The sequence below is a fragment of the Solenopsis invicta genome, chromosome 4, assembly GCF_016802725.1.
Source record: "Solenopsis invicta isolate M01_SB chromosome 4, UNIL_Sinv_3.0, whole genome shotgun sequence".
Taxonomy (NCBI): domain Eukaryota; kingdom Metazoa; phylum Arthropoda; class Insecta; order Hymenoptera; family Formicidae; genus Solenopsis; species Solenopsis invicta.
The window spans coordinates 2,719,690-2,739,280 of NC_052667.1; the positions used below are offsets into that span (position 1 = coordinate 2,719,690).

General features: G+C 36.5%; 3 protein-coding genes across 4 annotated transcripts in view; 2 read left to right on the top strand and 1 right to left on the bottom strand.

The window, feature by feature from the left end:
- Window positions 1–11,824, top strand: part of LOC105195693 (prolyl 4-hydroxylase subunit alpha-2) — a 196,808-nt gene extending 184,984 nt beyond the window's left edge. Inside the window, exons 4-11 of the mRNA XM_011161213.3 lie at window positions 3,681–4,003; window positions 4,964–5,131; window positions 5,257–5,429; window positions 6,072–6,338; window positions 6,949–7,173; window positions 7,266–7,331; window positions 7,416–7,581; window positions 8,158–11,824. Coding sequence (XP_011159515.1) covers window positions 3,681–4,003; window positions 4,964–5,131; window positions 5,257–5,429; window positions 6,072–6,338; window positions 6,949–7,173; window positions 7,266–7,331; window positions 7,416–7,581; window positions 8,158–8,252 — 1,483 coding nt within the window. The 3' untranslated portion in view covers window positions 8,253–11,824. The remainder of the gene's footprint in view (window positions 1–3,680; window positions 4,004–4,963; window positions 5,132–5,256; window positions 5,430–6,071; window positions 6,339–6,948; window positions 7,174–7,265; window positions 7,332–7,415; window positions 7,582–8,157) is intronic.
- A 381-nt stretch (window positions 11,825–12,205) lies between these two features.
- Window positions 12,206–14,466, top strand: LOC105195684 (putative transferase CAF17 homolog, mitochondrial). 2 transcript variants are annotated; one of them, XM_011161199.3, is made up of 3 exons: window positions 12,206–12,358; window positions 12,490–13,511; window positions 13,947–14,466. In XM_011161199.3, the coding sequence occupies exons 2-3, from the start codon at window positions 12,514–12,516 to the stop codon at window positions 14,359–14,361; spliced, it is 1,413 nt and encodes a 470-aa protein (XP_011159501.1). In that variant the 5' UTR covers window positions 12,206–12,358; window positions 12,490–12,513; the 3' UTR covers window positions 14,362–14,466. The 2 variants fall into 2 exon arrangements, with proteins under 2 accessions (XP_011159501.1, XP_039304100.1); XM_039448166.1 differs by having other exon boundaries at window positions 12,237–12,358; window positions 12,460–13,511.
- LOC105195685 (nucleolin) lies at window positions 14,412–17,805 on the bottom strand. The gene is made up of 4 exons (XM_011161201.3): window positions 17,667–17,805; window positions 15,362–16,925; window positions 14,918–15,285; window positions 14,412–14,849 (listed from the first exon to the last, which is right to left on the bottom strand). The coding sequence occupies exons 2-4, from the start codon at window positions 16,914–16,916 to the stop codon at window positions 14,664–14,666; spliced, it is 2,109 nt and encodes a 702-aa protein (XP_011159503.1). The 5' UTR covers window positions 16,917–16,925; window positions 17,667–17,805; the 3' UTR covers window positions 14,412–14,663.
- Between the last annotated feature and the right edge of the window lie 1,786 nt (window positions 17,806–19,591).

The following is a 19,591-nucleotide window of genomic DNA, read 5'->3' on the forward strand; positions in this document are numbered from 1 at the left end:
ACGGCTTTCGTTATTGGCTCGGTGCTACGAAACAAAGAACTGTATCGTTATCGAGGGAGGAAGAACGGGCGAGGAAGAGAGAGAGAGAGAGAGGGGGAGGAAAAAAAGAGAGCGGATCTTTTACACGATGCTCCGTTTTTAATAAAGCCATATCGAGACGTGTCATTTAGCCGTAAGCTCTCTCTCTCTCTCCCTGTAACGGGCATCTCTCCCGGATCGTGATGTTACGGGGGCGGATTGTACGCCTGATACGTACGAGATAAATCGCCGGGATAACCTGTTCGATTTTAGAGGAAGGGGGAAAGGGTTAATTCTATCTCTCGCGAGCGTAGCGATCCTCCGCATTCGACGCATACACTGCCACTCGAGAGTCTTTACCCACTTTGTCTTTTTTAATTAAATAATGGGAACTTTGAAGAAGAGTGAATGTCATTTTTTTTTTCATAATCTTCGAAATGTTGGACTTAATAATAATATCGATGGCTAAAAAAAATATTATAATCTACATATATAAAAAGAATATGAAGTAGAATTTAAACGGAATGAGGTATAAAAAGAGGGATGTATATAAAACACAGTGCTCATATATTCGTACTTTTGAGCGGTAGTGTCGAGAAAACGTTTTTTTTTTTTTTTTTATCTTCCTCGACATACAGCATGGTCCTTAGGGTTGTATCGGACATAGCAAAGTTTCATTAAAATAAATAAGTTTTCACCATTTTTGGAAAGAACGAAATTTTTCCTTCAATTTCAACACCCTGCATCTTTGAAACTAAGTCTCTTCGAACATGCATAGTCATATAAAGTCTTTTGTCTTGAATATATGTAAGAAATTACCTCTTTAATGTTTTTCGGCAGAAGCTCGAGGATCACCCGGTATACTATGCAGCAATTTGCAATTAAATAATTAAATCGAAACATCGTTCGGTCGGTGCCTCGACAGTTCACCAGGGCATAGGATACGTCGCCAGAACCCCTTTTATTTCAATTACCGCCGGCTCGAGAGGGAACTGGGTCTTAATGAAAAATCATTGCGGTTCTCGTGAGCGAACGTGCACTTTCGGCGATACGTGCCGGCGCATCCCGTGTACTCGTACGTACTCATTAATTATATTTGTCGCGCCGATTCACCGCGATGCACTTAAGCGATCATAAATAATGTTCGCGCGTGCACTCCGTCCTCCCCTCTGGGGATGGGGCGGATTAAGATCCATCAGCGCGGCGATGCAACGCGTTCGGTTATTGATGACCCGGATTTATTCGGATCGTAACCGAAGTACACAGATACTTACCGATTGGTAGGTACTCGACGCGAAGCGCGCGTATTGCCCGCTCGCAATTCGCGGCAGCTGCGAATGTCAGGTGTGAGGAGTGTGTGCACGTCGCGGAGATGGGATGAAGAGAGAAAGAGAGAAACGTTCGAAGTCACGCGCACCTGCCGCGTTTATTTTCGTAATTTATATGACTCCTATCATTCATGCACCTCCGGTAACGATCGATCTGTCCTGGACCACCACGCCGATTCACGTTACACTCTTCGTTTCACGTGACCACGTGTCGAAGATCGAGATTGCATATTGGAGATTGGAGTTTGACCAATCGTAACAAAGAAAGCAAACAGCCATTTTTCAAAGCCAATCACCTGACATTTAGTGTAATAAAAAGAAGAAAAAAAATATTAATTTGTTAATACAATATATAATTATCCACACGTTGAGAAAAAAAATTTGTTAAAAAACTAAAATATTTAGCTAGATACGATCAACTAAGCATTGAGTTGATCCAACAATTATTAGTTGCACAGACATATTTTATTTATGTTAACTATTTTTAATCAAGAATTAATTTAATTAACTTAATATTTAATGCACGTGTATTGAATTAAATATTTTAGTTTTTCAACAATTTTTTTCTCGGTGCAGTATTGTTGCGCTGATTTTCTTCTTGTGATCATCTTTCACAAGACATGCCTCTACTCTTGCTCTTTGAAAACTAAAGATTCGTCTATGTACGAAGTTAAAAAATTTGCTCAAGCTAACAACTTTTTTCTCAGTATATATTTTTTAAATTAAATTGATCACTATACGTAATATCAGTTGCAATTTAGATCCAATCATAAGTGAAATATATTCTCCCTTGCTCTTCTACATAACTTCCGTACCTTTCGTCTTCTTCTGTTCTCCGATATGTTGATTCCCTTTTATCTCATTTCCATTCTTATTCCATGATATATTTGTTCTCAATCGCTAATTTACAGCTACGTTCACATGAAGTGAATTATAACAAAGAATGCTATAAATATATTACTCCCGATTTTATATGTCGCCGTAAGAGAAAAGAAAATCATTAATTTCCCCCGACTCTCGTTTGCGAGAGGATTGACTTATGTCTTTTCCCGCGGTGATGCACTTTTGTCACGATTTCTTCTTCGACGCGAAATGCTGGAGGTGTCTCGAGGAAGAGACGGAGATCCTCATTGGGTTTTTAGCACAAAAAAGTTCCCCGCGTCTCGGCTATACATTAAACGCGAGAACGAATCGACAGGGACGTCTATTCTAGAGATTCGCGTCGCGAGATAAGTCGTCTCTTCCTCCGTCTCTCGAGAGGACGTCCCGCTGCGTCGTCGAGTGACATCGTCGAGGACAATGGTGTCGCCAGGTGTCGGAAACGTCTCCGTCGTTCGCCGCGGGCTTGATATCGCGATAGAATCACAACCCCGATTGCAATTGAAGACGACGGAGCGGGATGCTCCACCTCGCTTCTCTTTCCCACTGATAAGAAAAGTTATCATCGCTTTTTTCTTCTTCTCTCTCTCTCTCTCTCTCTCTCTCTCTCTCTCCCTCTTCACGCTTTCTTTCTTTATGTCTCTCTATCTCTCCTCTCGTTTGCGCAACCCCAAATTATTTGATCATACGGATACCAGATTGTATTAATTGAAGAACGGAATTCTTTACACAGAATAATAATTTTTTTTATTTATTTATTGATTCTCTCTTATATTTCTCACTTTTTCTGATGTACTTAGGATGTATTAATTCATTTGTCTATCTTATATATCACATGTTTTGTAAAATAGATCCGGAAACTTTAACAGACATTCAAAATATTTATTGTCCGCTTATAAAGTCAAATTTATTGCAAACTATTTGGATAATTCAAATATTAGTGTTCTAATGCTAATCCAGTATATTTTTATTAATAATCTTTTTTTAATTACGAAAATATTGTAATTGAAACGTGCGCAATTTAGTTACTTCAGAATCACACGTGAAACAAGTAACCATCACTATCATTTTTGCTTCTCATTAAATATGTACAATTAAAAAAAAACTTCTTACGTATGCATCAAGGGACATCATTGAGCGTTAAGATGATAAGAACTAAAATTTCTAAATCTTATAGAGTGAAACGTCACGATTATTATATTATTTTATATTATATTCTTTAATGTTTTTATACTAAATCTTTTTTATATCTTTTTAACATTATATAATATTATGGATCCAATCGCATTCGTAGAAAGGTTCAGCGCATCTGGATCTTGTACGTGCTCCGATATGTTTTCGTTCAGCGGCAAGCTATTTTCTAAATTGAATTCAAACGAAGCGAGCGGCAAAAGGATTAATTTAGCCTTTTCCCCAGTAACTTTTTCCAGCTAATCGGAAAATGTTTCCTTTTAGAAACGTGGAAGGCTACGCGAGGGAGCACGAGGAGGCATCCAGGAACATCCAGCAGTACCTGTCGAATCCTATAAACGCTTATCTGTTGGTGAAACGGCTGACCACCGACTGGAAAAAGGTCGAAGAGCTGATAACCGAGGACGTCGGCAAGTCCTTCGTCGCGAACATCACGAATTCCAGGAGCGACCTGAAATTCCCGACCGACGAGGACCTGAATGGGGCCGCAGTCGCTTTGATGAGGCTGCAGGACACGTACAAACTCGAGACCGCGCAAGTTGCGAGGGGCGTCCTGAATGGGGTGCAATACAGCACCGGATTGACCGGTACGTAACAGCATCCCTTTTCCCGTGTAAGCTGTATGACTCAATTTATGTTACGGGTATTCCGGAATCCTTATGCGCGTCAAACGATCCTTTCAATTGGAAGTAAATATCAGTCCGTATCGAAGAAATTACATGACGAAGCGAAGACGCGTGCTTGATTCCTCCTCTTTCTCTCGAAAATTAAAATTTAATTTAATTAAAATTTCTGCAAATGTTTCACGAAATTACATTTGCGAAAGAATCGCGTTTTTCCCAATGCTACGTCAAATCTGACGGGGAGAGCGAGTTCGTTGCGGCACAAAGAGTCACTCGTGTAAGAATAAATTGTACAATGGCCGCTCGGTTTTGACGGTATGAAAAAAAAGACATAATAGGCAGGAGCCGCGGTGGTTTCGCTCGGTGCAAAGGAAGACGAAGGGCGCGCTGTGCGATGAGAGGGGGGAGGGGGAGTTTTTCAGGGAAGGAAAATTAATTAACGAACTAACTTTTCCGCTATCAGTATGCCGCGGCCACGTGCTTTCCGCTGCGAGCCGAATGGAAAGAAATTCAATTGAACGCAATCCAGATTGCCTCGCGAAAAAAGGACGGTTCAATGGAACACCGAACTGGATATACGCGTTTTCACGCCTCTAAATATATATATACATGGAAAAAAAAGAACATTCTTCTTTTGAGAACATTCATTTCCAATTGCACGCATTGAGGTGAAATTATATACAGCATTAAACAGATATATACCTTGCTTACATTTTTTTTTACAATTTTACTAATAAAAAAATATTTTTTTTTTTTCATATTAATCATTATTATATATTAATCACGATAACAATTTTCGTGATTTAAGAGGGAAGAATATTGAATAAACAATATCTTTGAATCGAGACTTATAAATGTTTTTAAATTAAAATTAAATTATTTCTATTTGACTGCTTATCACGTGCGACAATTCCACGTTTCCAGCGAGCGACTGTTTCGAGCTGGGTCGACAGTCTTATCATAATCGCGACTACTATCACACGGTGCTGTGGATGCAGGAAGCCATGGACCGCTTGCAGGAGGAGCAGAACGCCACCACCACCTCTAAGCCCGACATCCTGGAGTACTTGGCGTTTTCAACGTACATGCAAGGTTCCGAACAGTAAATTATATTATGCATGTAGGAAAGGTGCGGGAAAATTTCCAAGGAAAGAGCCCGCGCGCGCTCCTCTGGCAGCACGTTTCAAATATGTTATTCCGTCTTTATCGCCGGTCAGGTAACGTCGCCCGTGCTTTGAGCATGACGAACGAGCTGCTCGAATTGGTGCCAACGCACGAGAGAGCATTGGGAAATCGCGCGTATTACCAAAAGGAGATCCAAAGCAAGGCGAGTCAGTCGAAAAAGAAGCGGGGCGAGGACGGGAAGGACGATACAGCGATACCTGAACAGGTATAAACCATCCACTATCGAAATCTGTTATTTCAATAAATCTATTTTTTTTTGCGTTTCCCTTTTTCAACCCTTTCGTATTATATATGTCCCAATTGTCTTCAAGAATTCATATCTTTCACAAAAATAAACATAACGATTTCTTCCTAAGCTCCTTTTAAAGATGAAGGATAGGACTCTTCATAAAAAAAAAATCAACCCTTGCGAGTTTCATCTCTTGATCTACATACCTCGTCAAATATTCATAAAATGGAGTAAAAATGGAAAAAATGTATATAACTTCTACGAAAAATGTGATAGCGAGTTCTTTCTGGGTTCATTTTGAAAGTTAACGCAAGGGCTTTATTAAAAAAGTCGCTGTTTAATTTTAAAATGGCGGCTTTAGTGTGACAAACCAGGATGTCGGAAACGTAACTTTATTCAAAGTAACGAAAGTGCACATTTCGAACAGTTATTGAATTCTCTAGGAAAAAAAAATTAATTTGCCTATTTATCTCGCGATTAGCGTGAGAGATACCGTTGAACAACTCCGGAGAACTTTCCGTTATTTCCGCCGGCCGTTATTTCCAACGAGGCGAAATCCCGGGGAGCGATCTCCAGTTTTCCGCGAGCGTTCTATGAAGTTCGTTATCGCGCTTGCAGAACTTCACTGTCGCCGAGGAAAGGGTGAAAACGTGGGAGGAAATGACGGAGAGGGAGAGGTACGAGATGCTTTGTCGCGGCGAAGTGTCTATCCCGGCGGAGGTGGAGAAGAATCTCAAGTGCCGTTACGTCGACCGTGGAATTCCCTTTCTGAAGATCGCGCCGTTCAAGGAGGAGGAGGCGTATCTGGATCCGAGGATAGTCGTGTATCACAACGTGATCTATGACGAGGAAATAGAGACGATCAAGCGCATGGCTCAGCCTAGGGTAAATAGTTTGCGTTTACCGGAAATTATTGCTCGCTGCGAAACGAACGGTGGTCAGATTCTCTTTAAAACAATAATTAACTCAGATTCACGCAATTAATTTAATCAAAAAAAATGCCTCTATCCATCCTGTACTTAATGCAAAGGCATTTAATTGCGAGAAACTGCAGCAAATGTTACATTTAGTTACTTACGTCATTTGTGTGATTTGTAATCTCTTTAGATAATTAATTAAATACAATAATATTTGATTTTGTACAGTATTTTTATATTTTATAATTTTTCAAGTTTTCGGCTAGTTATTAGAAATTTTCTAACTTTATATTTTGAAAAATACTCAACAATTGCTGTACAAAGTAATATTTATACATTAGAAAGAAATTTATATATTCAAATTTTCAACAAATTAAAATTTAAAAACGTAAAAAATTTTTAATTACATATATGAATTGAATTAATTATATTTTTTCTAAAAATTGATTATTTTTTCCTAAATTTATTTGTTTGGTCAGCTTTTTCAAGATTTCGACCACTGTGCGCCGTTTGTTTCCGCGCGCGCGACGCAAAATTGCGGGAATTCCGGGAGAGACAATGACAATTACGTGTTGCAGTTTAAGCGTGCCACGGTGCAGAATTACAAGACCGGTGCCTTAGAAATAGCGAATTACAGAATCAGCAAAAGCGCCTGGCTTCAGGAGCACGAGCACAAGCACGTAGCGGCGGTGAGCAAACGCGTGGAGCACATGACGAGTATGTCCGTGGAGACGGCCGAGGAGCTTCAGGTTGTTAATTACGGCATCGGCGGCCACTACGAGCCACATTTCGACTTTGCGAGGGTAAATTGACCATAAGGAGCAATCAAAGGGCGCCTTTCCGCGCTAGCCAGCGCTTTGCCGCGACATTAATTAGTTCCATTTCGCGTTTACAGAAAGAAGAGACGAATGCGTTCAAGAGCCTCGGGACTGGCAATAGAATCGCAACGGTTCTATATTATGTAAGTATATCAATTCTGAACGATTTGGTTTGCTATGCGCTGATAGCACGGAATGATGATTTAACGTTGTCGCATTATTTACAGATGAGCGATGTCGAGCAGGGAGGCGGCACCGTGTTCACTGCCATCAACATATCGCTCTGGCCGAGAAAGGGTAGCGCGGCGTTTTGGTATAATCTGAAACCTAATGGCGAGGGAGACTTTAAAACCAGACACGCGGCCTGCCCGGTACTTACAGGCTCGAAGTGGGGTACGTTGTTAAATCTTAAGGTTTATTTGCTGCAAAAAATACCTCGTAATATTTGTAAAAATTGTTTATACTTTCAATTTGTTAAAAAGTTATACATAATACATTTTTTTACAAAAAATAAAATTATGATTAAAGATTTAAAGTTTAAAATGAAAGAATTAGAGTTTAAAACATCTATGTATAATTATATTTATAAAATATTATGTTTTTTACTATTATTACATTTAAATATGGTTATATATAAGCTTTTTTTTATCTTTTCTACAAATTTTATTTTTTATATAAAATGAACAATACTAAAAAATTATTTTTTTTATTAAAAAACATTTTGTTTTTTTTTTGTACATATGTAGATAAGATAGTAAGTAATTCTAAAAAGATGTAGATTTTCTTATCACTTCTGAAATAAATGTTCCAATTTGTATAAAAAATTTAAGAAATTTTCTAAAAAGTTAAAAAATTATATAGAAGTTCTAAAAAATTATATGAAAATTTATATAAAAAAAATGTTTAACTGATGCTGTAAAGTTAAATCTTTTTTTCGCGAATATTATATTAGTTTTGTCTTATTTTCAGTGGCAAACAAATGGCTGCACGAGAGAGGTCAGGAATTTCATAGACCATGTACGTTGGAGAACCAAGCGACGGACGAAGTGGACATCAGGCACTGAGGGAGCGTCCCTTAACCGCGAGACGGAAGTAATAGAAGATAGGGCGCGATAAATAAGATAGAAGAAATACCAAGAAACACTTCGAGATTCTTGCTCTGAATAAAGAGACATTTTACTCTTAAGAATCTTGTCGACTCCGCGAAGAAGAGCGGTACATACGTAACTTAAGAATGAGCGAGAACGTTTTGGCCCGCGTGCCGTAAAAAGCGACAGTGCAATTTAGCTGTAGGTAGGCGAGCCGTGCGCCGTTGTTCGCCGTTCGCCGTTGTTCACCGAGAAAGAAATTCCGTCACCCTGGCGCGCACACAATTCGCACAGCTTGACATTTGTACCACGGACCACCGCGTGATCTTTCTTGTTGGTTCACCGTGGAACACGATCCCTCGCATTTACGACGGCGATTAACGTTTCCTTAATCTTCGAGATACCCGACGCTGCAGGTGAAAATCGCGCGTAAGAAGCAGCGTGGAGTAGCTCATCCGAGCGAGATTAATCGGCCGCATTGTTTCTCCCGCGTGCTATTTCCTTTGAACCAGAAAATCTCGTGGAGCTCGCAGAGACTGCCGCCGCACGAATCGCAGCAATTTAAAATGTAACAAAGTTGCTCTTTACATACACGTTCCGTTTGTAGTCCGATCCTGCGCGCGGTTTATCATCTAGCAGTTTGCGTCTACGGCAAACGTAACGTGGAGCAATCGTATGGAGTTAAATACGTGAGATAGCCGCGAAATTAACCGGCGAATGTAAAGCGGAAAAAATGAAAGAACAGATCCCGGCAACTCTCTTTTGCTTGAACAAAACGGATGAAAGAGGAAAGAGAAGGGGAGAAAAAAGGAGAAACCCCGCGTGATTGCATCGGTTCGCTGCACGCGGAGTTATCGCCGTTTAAACAGACTTTCTGGGTGGCGAGAGCAAAACTCGCCCCATCCGCCGTTCGCCATCGCGTAACGTTAATTGTTTCTACGAGAGGAATAGCCGATATTAATAAGATATTACACTACGCATCATAGCCAAAGCAATAATAAATTGCGCACGTTCTGGCCAGTCTCTCCCTTATCGTAGTATATAGCACGACATAGTGCAGCGAAGAGCGCGATATAATCGTTAGCCCGTAGATTAATTGTAATTTGAATGCGATCATGTTAACATGACCCGTAAGGTATCTCGACGGCGAAATTAACGTCGTACGTTAACGAGGCACTTCTGCCGATGATACTCTTACAGAAAAGTAATTATCAAATCAACGATTATTATTTCAAATACAAGCGAGAATATAAAATCTTTTTCAAATTGTTTGATAATTGTAAAGAGGCGCAATTTTTTTGTATTTATATCTATAGAAATTTTGTGTAGTTTTATTAAAAAGAAATATATTCATTTTTAATCAATAATAATTTTCATGAATTAAAAGAAAAAAATATTGGAAATAATATCTTCCAATCAAGAATTAGAATATTTTTTAGTGATTGTTAAATATATTATAGTTTTAACAAAGAACAGACAAACAACTTTAACAAAAAACACACTGAAGCTCACACAGAAAAAGATTATTAAATTAACAATCATTGTTTTATATAAACGAGAATATAAAATCTTAGAAGAGTTTAATGATCTTGAACTTTAGTCAAATATCTCAATATTATAATAATCTAAAAAGCTAATAATAATCATATTAAAAAATTTCAATTCTTGGTTGGAGAATATTGTTATTTCCTAGTTGATATTTTTTTCTCCTCAGGTCATGAAAATGGTTGAAAGAGACGAATGTATTTCTCTTACTCAAACTACATAAAATTTTTTCATGTAAATAAGTTTCGTCTGTTTAAGATTATCAAATTATTTGAAGATTTTATATTCTAGCTTGTATTTGAGATATTATTGATTTGATATTAATTTTTTTTTCTGCGCCAAGACCGAGAATCTCTTGTTCGTGATGGATCGTTTTCGTCGGCTGTAAATAGCGGATGCCATGTTGATCCCCCCGTATCATCTGATTCTTCGATCAGGTTGTATACGAATCGTTTGTATAAAAGTGAACAACACTGTCTAATGACGACATTGCGTTTTTTAACGGCAATATATCGTATACGAGGATAAATCTCGCACGATCTTTCCCTTATTCGGGACTACCCTATTGCAGCGATGCTCAAATTGCAGTTAATTTTATTTGAAATGATTAAGAAAAAAAAGATTTGTGTTACTATGAGATAAATCATGATAAAAATAAGAAGGCAGGTTTTCCATATACAAGACAAAACGAAAGAACAAGACTAATTGATAAATAATCCTAGAAAATAGCGTAATTAATATTTATGCTGCCTTGCTGACAGTTGCGTTTATATCAGTCTTATTTATCGAAAATTTGGGAATCGTTGCTCTGGGTTGATGTGGATGGTTCCGAATATCCCGAATTGATTGTTAATATTTAGCACCAGCCAGTACCAACGTAAATATACGAAATATATATTAATTTCAATGGGGATTCCATTGAAGAACGTGCGCGAAGACTGGCTATATCGATCAGCACAACTACCGCGTACATATATTATTTTAAAATTATACCGTATTTCGATAGAGAAATCTATCGTTTAGTTCACTGAAAATTTTACGATAGCCCTATTAACTCGTGTTAGAATCACATATACTCACTCTAGAATCACATTTAGCGTTTCAGAATTTACTTTTACGTTAAAAGAGTTTATATATGTTACCTATCTTAATTTTCTATTTTTCAATTTTTTTTAATACTATATTCTTTTAACTACGGTCGATTTATTAGGATATTTTTATTCTGATTTAAATGCTGACTACGTATTAGCCCGATTTTATTAATGACAATTATTAGAGATATGCGAATCAAGGTTTTAGAGATTGCCGAATCGTGTCGAACCATATTTCTATGGTCGATTCGATTCAAAATAAAATCGAGTTGAATTTTACCCAATTCGATTTTGTTTGATTCGTATTTAAAGAATTCGCACATTTCTAACAATTATTTATAAAGAGTACAGAGATTATATTACGTCATAATCTTTGCACATATTGCGAATTGTAATTCCTTTTTCGCGCTTTGTACAATTATAAATTGAATTCTTTTACATTAAACATTATTAAATTATCGCTGTAAAAACTCGGTTTTAAGGACCAACACGTTATTGCCGCTACTCAGAAACGTGTACGTTAAATAAGGAATAATTTAAAATGTTGGAGTTTAATTTCAGTTAGGAAGTAAGTCTCGATCTAAAAATAATATTTGAAATTGTTTAAATGATCATGACTACACAGTTACTTCCTACTCTTTTAGAAAAAAATTTGCAAAATAAATTTTCTACCAATAATCGTGTATATATCACTTCGCGAAATATTGTGTCACCTACGTCATTTAACATAGGACGATTATAAAGAATGAGCGAAGAATGATTTAAGATTGTAAGATTAACGACGAGGAGTGTAGGAACAAAACGGTTCCGATCGTCTTGTTAAGCGCGAGCGACTGATATCTATCTAATTGTGATCACCATCGTTTTGTTAATAAACGAAGAAAGTAAATAAATTGAAATGCATCACAGAAACGCTGGTATTCCAACAAAGCGTATCATTTTCAAATCGTGTATCATTTAACGAAATGTTAAAAATGGAAAGACTCGATTGTTAGTCATAATAAAATAAATACTCGCAAATTTGAATGCGATTTCAAAAATCGCGTTGTAAAAGCATATGTGACTATTCCTTATCTTTATTTTTTTTAGACATTATATTTTTATTTCTGCAAATAACATGAGTTAAATATTAAAGAATAATTAGATTTTGAATTGTATAAGAATTTTTAAAGCAAAAGCAATAATATATATTATTTGTAATAAATTGTTATTTTATTAAATTTTTTTATTTCATGTTTATAATAAACTATTTCTTTTGATTAAAATTTTATAGAAAATTCAACACCTATTCTACGTGTAGAAAGTGTAATAAGTGCTGCTAAGAAGAACAGATCTTGGATCATCTGATCGCATCTGATGCCGAGATGCGGACGATTGGATTCCTTTCAAGTTAGCGAATCATAAGTTGGAATCGATTGGAGCAAACGATCGAATCATCACATAAATGTAAGATTAAATCTATCTCGCATACAATTTCACCCGATGTTGCGTGTAGATGTAATTAGATATGAGAGGTTAGGTGGAATCATTCAACATGCCGGTTTTAGGTTAGTCTATCTGCGTGTTATTTTTCGTAGAAATAAAAGACCGTTGAAAACCATATGACGTCCGCCACGATGATCGACCGTGTTAGTCGCCTCATTTCCCAAACATGCAAGCGAAGTAGAAGAATCTGCGGTCACCAGCGGTTGGCACATCATATAGTTACAGTTAGACACAACTCCACCCGGGTTGGCGGCAACATTCTGGAACGCCTGAACGACAGAAGCGTGCTGCGTGTGAGCGGTAACGAAGCTTCCGCCTTTCTTCAGGGTCTGATCACGAATGACATGAAGCACCTCGATGATGGGGCGCCCAACATGTACACTCTATTCTTGAACATCCGAGGCCGAGTGATGTGCGACGCTATCGTGTACAAGGGCGAGAAGAGTGAGCTATACTATGTGGAGTGCGATTCGCAGATCGTCGATTCTCTACAGAGGCACTTGAAAATGTATCGCGTAAGGCGAAAGATAGATATAGAACACGAAGGAGACAGGCTCAACGTTTGGTCGATGTTCGGTTCCATCGAACGTCTCAACAACGGAGTCGCGACGAGCGAGACAGGTAGGAACAAGCTAGAGGGAATGATATTCCCCTGCGGCACGCTGAACAGCAAAGCCAGCAAGTTCGTCGACAACGTTATGATTTACGAGGATCCCAGATTGCCCGATTTAGGCCTTAGGATTCTTGCCGAGTCGAAAATCGGCAGGCACGAGATAATCAAGCATTTGGACGCCGATGTACCCTCATCGGAGAGTCTCGGGGATTACAGGGCGTTTCGGTATAAACTGGGAGTAGGGGAAGGCACACACGATTTACCGCCTGGGAAAGCATTGCCTCTGGAGATCAATTGCGATTACCTGCACGGCGTCAGTTTTCACAAAGGCTGTTACATCGGCCAGGAATTGACTGCACGCACGTATCACACGGGTGTAGTCAGGAAGCGTTTGATGCCCCTGTTATTTGATAATGTCGTAGACAAGACACTCGCGTATGATGAAAAAATTGTCAACGAGTCTGGTAATGCGGTAGGAAAGTTCCGAGGATGCGTCGCTAGGTACGGATTAGGCTTGATGCGTATCAATGAGTCCCTTAGTGCCCGACAGCTCAATGTATCCGGTATAAACGTGAGGGTAATCAAGCCTGCATGGTGGCCCCAAGAATCACAGAACGAAATGATTTCTGCCAAAGATACAAAATAATTAGGATATTCTTACAAAGGAATATAACAAACTGTTAGAGAATACGTGCTAATATACGTAAAATTGTAACATATTTGCACATATAAAATAATTTTTTATATTAAATAATTTAATAAATGGTACACATGTAATTTCTGAAATATTCTAAGCTTTGTTCTACAATTTTCAAAAAAAGCTTATATGATGCAAAAAAGTTTAATGTGTTTTTTAGAAATTTTTGTAAGTTTAAAATATGAAAAATTATGTACAAAACAATGCATTCAGTAGTTCTGCTCCTTGTTGCTTTGTAGGATGGAGAATCTCGCTAGTACGTCAACAGGCGAATTTAATACCGACGAGCGGACACAACAGGATATCTCTACGAATAAAGGGACAGCGACGACAGACGTGGGCGGCACTTTCACATGTTCCTTTTGCCCTTTAGAGGAGCACTACGATTACAAAGGCGCGAAACCGCCATTCGCTCGGCATTTAGTTTATTTGGAAGAGTGTTATATTATGAAAGATCCCTTCAGCTTGCCGAAAAGAGGCGAGGTCCTGATCCTGGGTGCCGATTGCAGCGCGTGCGGACAGGCCGTGTGCCTGGGATGCAGCATATTTTACAAGAGACGCTTCTGTCCAAAGTGCGCGTCCAATAATATGCAGTACTTACCGCCCCAGCTACACGATAAAATTAGGAATTTAATAAAGCGAACGGAGTCTTAATAATAAAATGTAAATTTCTTATCAAGTATTATTTATTAAAAAGAGACAAGTTACATTATAACGCTATAAAGAAAAATATATTTATATACATGCTGTGTGAAGGTATATTTTCGTTTGTCATTTATTTCTATTCTCGGCAGTGTCTTTTGAAATAATACTTATTTTTATACTAAACAGCATTTTTTCAAACCAATATTTATTACTACTTTTCAATATTAAATAAACGCGCGGAAGATATCTTAGAATATTAAAAGTCTCTCTTACATAAATTAGTAAAAAAATCAATAAAACACATCACGGCATTAGTTTAAATTTTTGCCGGATTTAGCTAGGAGTTTTTCTGCCATCCTCTTCTTTTTCTTATCAAGTTTATTCTTCTTCTTTTTGTTTTTTAAATCGACTTTTTGACCCTGAAATCCTAAACTGCTAGTAGGAGACTGCTTGTTTTCTGCTTGCTGCTTCTTTTGTTTCTTAACATTTTTTTCAACCTGTAAAAAGAAAATACATTATTTCCATCTTTATTAAAAAAAAGTTTACAAACAGTTAAAATACTTACATTATATGCTACGTTTGTCTCCAAACTGTGCTTAAACTTTTTTAATGGTTTATTATCATTCTGATTCAAGAGAGCTCTTTTTTTGTTTCTGTTTACGAGATACATCAAACATTCTTTTCCCCACGTTCCTGTACCAAAGATCCTTCCCTTATCTCTAATAGGACCATCATATGGTTCCACTTTTATTGATCGTCCAGAGAATTTATAACCGTTTAACTTAAAAGCGGAACGTGCAACGTCTTCAGTTTCAAAATAAATAACAGCGCTTCCTTTGCTCAATCCAGTTTGTTCATCATGCACCAACTGTATGAACTTCACAGGTCCACATTGTTGAGTAAAGAGTGACCAGATCATGTTAACGTCGATTGCTGAAATTTTAAAATAACATTAATTTCCAAGCCATACAATCGCGATAATTGATCAACAACGATCTATTATACTTACTCGATTTCAAATTGTGTATCGCTATAATTTTTGACCTATCGATATCTTGGTCATATTTATAAAGATTCTGTACAAACAAGTAGTTTGGACCAATCATCTTTCCATGCATAGCCTTCGCTGCCTTCAGTGCAGATTTTTCAGTCTTGTATAAAATAAATGCCTTGTTTTTAGAACTCTTTGAAATTTCCTCTTTGGAGTCATATTTTAAATGACAACTCTCAATAGTCCCAAATTGACCAAACATTTTTCTTAGTTCTTCTTCTGTTTTATTTGAGGGGATATTTTGAATCGCAATCATTTTTTTTGTCAATTCCACTTCCTTTTTAGAAAGGTGCTCTAATGTAGTCAATCCTTGTGTTTCTCCTTTTTTATTGGGAGCTTCTGCAGTTTTCTTCTTTGCATTCTCTTTTCTTATGACATTCATCTCATCTTTACTACTAATATATTCATCTTCGCTACTAATATCATCGTCTTCATCATCCTCATCTTCCTCGTTAAAATCTTCATCATCATCATCATCTGCAATACTTTTTCCTAAAAGTGCCTCTATACCCAACTCTTCGTCTGTGCTGTCGTCATCCTCATCTATATCTTCGTCTTCATCCTCATCTTCATCCTCAATCTCATCACTTTCATCAATTTCCAATGAAGAATCTGCTTCACCTAATTTTTTTTGTAGTTGTTTTCTATCATTATCATTCTCTTCCTCTTCATCTTCGTCATCTTCATCGTCATCTTCATCGTCATCATCGTCTTCATTACCGAATCCCATATCCTCATCACTTTTGTTTTCATCTTCGTCATCATCATCATCTTCCTGATCTTCCTCGTCAATATCATTCTTCTTGATGTTAGATTTTAAACCTTTAAACATCTTTACACCTCTATGCTCAACCATTTCTTCATCGCTGTCATCATCATATTCTTCTTCATTGCTATCATCCTCCTCCTCCTCCTCTTCTTCATTGCTGTTATCATCATCCTCTTCTTCATTGCTATCATCATCCTCTTCTTCAAAATCTTTATCATCTTCATCTGAATCATCCGCTAAAGACTGTCCTAAAATGTCTGGGACAGCAATGTCGGAATCAGATTGTACATCATTAAATGAATCTTCCATATCTGACGAACTAGCAGACTCAAAATCAATGGTATCAGATTTGATTAAACTCTCATCATGTGACTGGTGCATTTTGGTTTTAGGGTGTAAAACGTTTTTGTGTTCCTTTTGAGCCGCAATAGAATCGTTTTGTGCTTTACTCAGAGAATGTTTTTTATTTGGAGAACCTTGCTTCAATTGATTACCATTACTCTTGGATGCTTTCTTGGGCAAAATGTTTGTCTGAATGTTCCCATTGCCAAAGCCTTTCTGGAGATTTTTCCGGGACAACTTGTTCTGCTCCTTAGAACTGTTGATCAAAGCTACTTTGCCTGTGGGTGTAGATTTAAATTTAGGCTTTTTGTTCTTCTTTACAGAACCGTCTTTTGTTCCATGCAATTGCTGTTTTTTTGCTTCTTGATCCTTATTGTACTTCCACACTTTTGCCTTACCCATTTTTCCCTTCTGTAATAAGATAAAATTACAGAGAAATTTGTATATGCAGTAGAAAAAATGTAAGATAGAAGGGATAGAAGTTGACCTTAACCCTCTGTACACACGTTTATCAGCACTTTCTGTATACATGTTAGGTCATAACTATTGAGTTATTTTTCATTACTTTGTATCCTTTCACAAGTATATAAAAATTCGTCAATAACTTTAATATCTCTAAAAAATCTATTTGCATAGTTAATTAAAAAAAATATATATTTAAATGTTGGAACTATGTTTTTCACGTACAAGGTTTTTCAAAAAAATTGCATGGAAAGAATAATAAATCATGTGTACAGAGAATGAAATATGTTTATGGAGAAAAAAAAAACAAATATTGAACAATGAAAAAATATCCAACGTCCAAGGTATTTCGAATCCCTTTTCTGATCAATAATGAAACTTTTGTGATTCAATTCAGTATTAAGCTTTTTAAACTGAAACATATTTACACAAGAATCGAATAAAGGACTGCAAATGCGATATATCAGATACAAAAAAAAGTACACAACCGAAAAGTAGCGTCCAACCGACTCAATATTTAACGGTTACGTTCCCACGTGTAACGTAATGTAAACGGGTTGAGGGTATCGAAAACGAATATTTAATTAAATGTATAAAAAGATTACGCCGTAGAATATATTTATTAATCGCTAGAAATGATTTATCTTCAATTAACAATTTAAGTACTTCGATATTCAACTGTAGAAATACCTCAATCAACTCGAATCACTGTTGAAGCCGGCGAAACGAGACAGGAATGAACAGGAATGGAGAGTAACGAAACCAACGAACGTTGGATCGCGCCAACAGAAACAGGAAGATACGTAGAAGTAGGAAACAGCAGCAGCTATCGGCAAGTGCGTTCTAAAACCCACTGCTACTTAATTTTTGGAGGGCAAATGTGAATGGGCGAATTCAAGCAAGCAAAGCGAAGTCTGCATGCCAAACATTTGAACATGATTGGTACAATCAACAGGTAGGAACCAATCGTTGTGAAATAACATTTCATGAAATTATTGATCAAATCTTTTGCCTTACTGAACTGATAAATATAAAACACGTTAAATTTTAAAGCAAACAACAGATATCTGTGTTACAACAAAATTAATTTTTACTAAGTTTTTTTTAGTATATGATATATTTATAAATTTAGTAAGACAAGATTTCAACATTATTATATTTTAAATGTAGTTATTTTATATGTATAAAATTTAGAAGTCTATCATATATTAAAAAAGAAAACTCAGTAAAAATTAATTTTGTTGTAAAGCAGACATTTGTTGCCTGCTTTGATTTAACATATTTTATACTTGTTAGTTTAGTAAGGCAAAAGATTTTAGTAATAATTTTATAAAATGTATTGTTCTGTTCCACATGGGTTTGCGACTTAAATTAATTTTAATAAATTCGTTTTATATGCCATTAACTTCAATTTAATTTAGTATAAAAAAAAATATTAACTTTAATCCTGATTTAACATAATTTCTTTCTTTATACAAATAAAATAACAAAATTAAAGAGGACAAAGGATGATTTTATATTAAGAATAAAAAAAAGTTTAAACGCATTAAACAATTTTTTAAATGTAGTATTAAATGTCAGATAAAGAGGTTTCTTTATTAGAACATATTGTGCTTCTTAAAGCTTCGAAAATTCATCAAAGTTATTAGAAAAGTAAATTACGACAGGAGGAAGTAGGTAACATCGGACGCGAAATGGCGCTGTTTATCCGATTAAACAGCTCGAAAAATTGTCAGAGTTATTAGGAGTACAGAATTAGCGAGTAGGTTTACTGGGTTTTTGGGTAGACTAATCCCCACTCCATAGGGAGAGAGGCTACGCAGTAATTGGCTAAACCAACAATGATGGCTTCCGACGCCGGCCAATCAGCGCGTCGGTACGTAAGTGATACAGACGCCTCCGCCTTGAAGGCGCTGACCAATCAGCGCGTCGATACTGAGTTATAGAGACACCCCCGCCTTGAAGACTTTGACCAATCAGAGCGCTGATACAATACTCACCTAGCGTACTTTCGGCAACTTCCTTGCCTATTCTGCTTTTCTGATACTTCCTGATACTTTAGACACAATATTTTTCGGTGTTTCGAGCGCTGCAAGTCCCGATTCTTACCTACCTTATTTATCCATACATCTTCTGACAACTTTTATCAATTTTTTAAGCAATCTTAAGGAACACATAATTAAATTATTTTAATTTAATTTAATTATTAATTAATTTTTCTTGCAATATATATAATAAAAAAAATCTTTATTGAAAGATTATCTTGCCCTACAAAACATTGAAATGAATATTTGAGAATGTAAGTTTAGCAAGGCAAAAAATTTTAGCAACGATTTAATTAAATGTTATTTTATAATAACGCTTTGTGTAGAAACCTTTATTAATTTTTATTATGTTTTCATTCGATAGACTCATCAATGTAGCAAGTGTAGCAACAACGGTAAACGAAAGATTTCATGATGAGTTCAATGATAAATGAATGTATCTATTAAATCGTTTATAATTAAATAACAAGAAATTAAAATAATTAATAATAATCTATACTTTGCTTCAAAAATAGTTTTTTTTCTAATAAAAAATGTCGGTAATTTGCTTTTGAGGATTCCATTTATTTT